The sequence below is a fragment of the Fulmarus glacialis genome, unplaced genomic scaffold (genome assembly GCF_000690835.1).
Source record: "Fulmarus glacialis isolate BGI_N327 unplaced genomic scaffold, ASM69083v1 scaffold19782, whole genome shotgun sequence".
Taxonomy (NCBI): domain Eukaryota; kingdom Metazoa; phylum Chordata; class Aves; order Procellariiformes; family Procellariidae; genus Fulmarus; species Fulmarus glacialis.
This window is the reverse complement of record NW_009198702.1, coordinates 26,751-30,747: the sequence shown is the minus strand read 5'-3', so window position 1 is coordinate 30,747 and position 3,997 is coordinate 26,751. Positions and strand designations below refer to the sequence as shown.

Here is a 3,997-nt window from a genome sequence, read left to right as displayed (position 1 = left end):
CATTCAGTGCCTAGACTAGGCTGTGCACTGAAAAAGAGACACAATTGTGCTGTCCACAGCAATGCAAAAAAATCAAAGCAGGAACCTATAACAGGCACTTAGCGTGGAAATTTCCAGCCCAAATAAATAAATGGTAAGAAAATTAAGAAGAATCCTATAGATAGATGCATCAAGTAACTCTAGCAGGGAGTTTGATGTGAATAGTCCCACTTATAACATGTTTTCTAATGCTGTTCACAGCTATGCACCCAGTTTCTAGTATTTAATTAGCTACAACCTACATGTGCCTGCATCGTTTGAAAGTACACACACACTCTCTCTCTCTCTCTCTCTCTCTCATCCTCCTTTATAAAAAGTAACTGACAAATATCCGAATGTTTTACCAGACTGCTCCTGTATCATGCTACAGAGAACAGCTATTCCCTGCCAATCTCTGGTGACTTAAAGACAATATGGGATCAGTTTACTTCTCACTGTACTGTACTTTTCAATCTGCAGAGAAAACCCGCTGCCTTTCTGAAATAAATCTGCAAACATCACATCCTCCAGCCACAACAAAGAGCTGGAGGCCTGGCTCATCACTTGGTCAAATCAAATTAGGTTCTCTTCAACAGGGCTATGCTGACTTATGAAAGCAAAAGAGATGGTTTGAATGCTTGCAAATCACCTTTCCAAGTCATGGCTAGGGAAGAGTGTTCATTCAGATAGTCCCCACCCCTTCTTCCCCACAAGCACACAGACTCCTGCCCTCTACCATGGGCCTAGTAGCTACAGAACTGAGATTTCCTCTATTAGGTGACAAGCCACACGGGGCAGGGGCCATTCCTCTCCCAGGCTCAAGAGCCCCATCACCAAGCACAGCCTTTGGGCACCACCACAACATATGCCATCCTATAATAATAACAGTGCAACATGAGCATTAAGTAGGTCGCTATGCTCCATAGTGTCATACTGTGCACCCATAGTGTTTAGCACCCAGCAGTCTCTTCTCAGAAAGGTTATCTGAAGTGAAATAGGACTCAAAATAAATACATTAATTAGCAAAACTTCAATTCACCAAGTCTATGGTCATTAGGTCAAGTCTGCTTGAGGGGAAGACTTTTCATAAGAGGTGAATTGCAGGGCTGAGCCCAGAGAGTCCAGTGTGCACAAAAAGCTGATACGAGGCAACCTCATCCTAGTACAGGCCCGGTTGTCCCCTCTTCTACAGCGTTGCTTCAGGAGTACAGTGTCATCATCATCCACTGTAAAGTAATGGGAAAAGTAGGTTGAAATCATCCATCCCTGAGAGCACTCTGCGATAGTCACAACTGAACTGGACTATGGGGCGCTGGAGATTTTCTGTCTCCAGAAGGAGCAGAAGCCATAATAAAGCCCAAGACTTAGAAGCCTGAAGCTCCTTATTGTTTCTACCTACTTTGTAAGAGATCAGGTAAAGAGATCTTTTTTAATGCTACATAACAAAACACGCAGTGCCACTTACAATGAAGGAGCCTGCATTTGTCAGTCAGGGAACGGGCTTTACCTCAGATTCCCGGAGATATATCCCTTTGCCATCTTGTGTTAAGTTGCGAAAGGCCTCTGCAAAAGAAATAAATGAGGAGCATTAACTTAATAGCCAAGCGATCAACACCAGTGAAGACGCTCTCTCAAGAAAAACGTCAAAGGCAGAGTTTGTAGGCTATTCACAAGTGCACATGAGCGCCTCTTTCTGTTGCTGGAAGGTCCCTGAGGGCTGGGACACAGGGAGCAGCTGAATAAAGTCAGGCATGTTACTGTCTGTCCATCCAGCCATGAAACTTCAAAATGCAGGCAGTCCCAACCTCACCCACTACAGTTTTGAGACATGTGCAAAGTGTCTACAGCACAAGCTCACAGACTGAATATCAGCTGTCTCATCATCACAATTGCAGTCCCACCACAGGTATATTCCAAGGCTCTCTTCTTCCTGGAAATGAGCAGTCCCCATCTGTAATTTGCCTACCTCCTCCTACATAAGGCTGGTGCAAACCTGCAGGGAGCTAAATCACTCTGATATGTACAACCTGGATGTCTGTAGAAATTAACTGGTGGAAAGGTAAAGAGCTTGATTTCCTCTATCTGTCCCTTCCTTGAAATTGATTACTCTCGGTCTATTCAGAAGCCCAATCCTTCTAATTTTGACCTTGCCACTGCCAGCTAGAGCAGCATCAGAAGGGCCAGGGCTTAGCTGGGCAGCCCAGCTTGCCTGGCCAGCCACATAGTGCCAGCCTCACCTCCCATGATCTCCACTCGAAGCATGAAGCACACAAAGCTCTCAAAGCTGATCTTCAAGTCAGGGTCACCATATCTGATTGCCATCAAATTACAGACTTCATTGCTGAGTGAAATGCCTTCATAAAAGGAGAAAGAAAAAAAAAAAAAAACGGAAAACAGAATGAGATGGCAAAGCCCAGCTGTAGGCAGCTGAATGTTCACAGCTATGGGTGTGCACACAGCCGTGAGCAGGCACAACTGAGTGGTCTTCAGCCCTTCTCCAACAGCTTGGTTTTTCAAACCTCCCTTAAGATTATCAAATATCAGCCAGCCCAAACCAGACTACCCTGTGGAGATATCTCCTCCAAACCTGAAAGGGTTCAGATCTGATCCCCTATATTCACAGTCCTGCCAGAGTTGGAATAAAATACACATGGGCACCCCTTTGCTCATGAGTGAATGAGGGTAATAACAGCAGCTGTTTAAGAGCAATACTCCACAAGAGGGTAGGAAAGAAGATGAAAAAGAAAATCCAGAGGAAGCTCATACAGAAAGCATCAGTCCCAATGTCAAGCAGCATTTGCAAGGAATAAAAGTATTTTCTATTCATGGCCTGGGATTTTAGTTTGCTTTAGCAGAGGTCCACCTGGGTTTCTCACTGTGCTTTCACTGACTCAGATGAACTGGCTGAACCATGCACCAAAAAGAGGAGTGATATTTAAGCTGTAAACCTGCAAAAGAGGCTACAAGACTGAGCACCAGCCCCCATGCAAAGCTCAGTAACAGCAACAGAGTATTTGGACTCATGTGTATGGTCTTCCATTTCTAAATCAAGCTTCAGACATTATATTAGTGAATTCTGCCACCAGTATTTCCTCTGCTAGTTCACACTTCCAGGTTCAGTCTCTGAGCTGTCATCTTCAGCAGAGGTAGCAATTCAATATGAGCTAGATCTGACCTCCCGCATGTATTCGCACAACCCCACACAGTCTTTTAAAATTAAATTAGTAACGAACAGGAAGGGATTTAAAAACTGGGTCTAAAATAGACAGACACTTCTGTTTCAGAGAACTATCAGTATGAGACCACAATGAGGCAAAGATTAAGTAGCCCATCCCACAGCAAAACAATTTTCAGATATGTTTACCCAGCTAAAGAGGGAAGCAGAGATGGCTAAAACCATGCAGCTTATGATGTTTTCCATTCCTCCTGGGCTCTACCTACCATTCTCAAGATGTTTCCCAACCCCGGGCTTTTTCTAGCCTTTATGAGGAAGAGAATAAGACTTGCCAAGATGTGCTGTGCACTCACCTGTCTCCCGTACAGCTGCATGTAGTTCCACAAGGTCAAGCTTTCCTGATCTGCTAGTGTCTCTTTTCTGGAAAACTTCCTGGGGAGACGGAGGAGAAATATATTTTCACACAAAACAAACCCTCCAAAAAATAACAGACAACACCGAAGGGATTGTGAGCAGGAAGATATTGCAAGGGGACAGAGAAATTATTATTATACCAAATAGAAAAGCAGCCTTTTCCACAGGACTCTGAATTCCTGGATACTCAGTGTGCCAGAAGCATTCAGCTTCGTGGAAGAATTAAGGTCAGAAGAACACCCATTACATAAAAAAACCAAACAAACCAAAACCTCATAGCCACTCTAACATTCACACAATTATAATATGAGGATAATGATTTCTGAGCCCATAAGCCTATCTATAGGCTTGATCCTCCTCCCACTAAAGTCTATGGAAACCCAGCTGCTG

The 3,997-nt window shown here is 44.0% G+C and overlaps 1 protein-coding gene across 1 annotated transcript in view; it reads right to left on the bottom strand.

Annotated features, from left to right (window-relative positions):
• Positions 1-1,217: 1,217 nt before the first annotated feature.
• CAPN14 (calpain 14) overlaps positions 1,218-3,997 on the bottom strand; it is a gene marked incomplete at its 5' end in the record, with an annotated part of 22,171 nt that continues 19,391 nt past the window's right edge. Inside the window, 5 exons of the mRNA XM_009573014.1 lie at positions 1,218-1,244; positions 1,526-1,581; positions 2,256-2,372; positions 3,547-3,625; positions 3,748-3,816. Coding sequence (XP_009571309.1) covers positions 1,218-1,244; positions 1,526-1,581; positions 2,256-2,372; positions 3,547-3,625; positions 3,748-3,816 — 348 coding nt within the window. The remainder of the gene's footprint in view (positions 1,245-1,525; positions 1,582-2,255; positions 2,373-3,546; positions 3,626-3,747; positions 3,817-3,997) is intronic.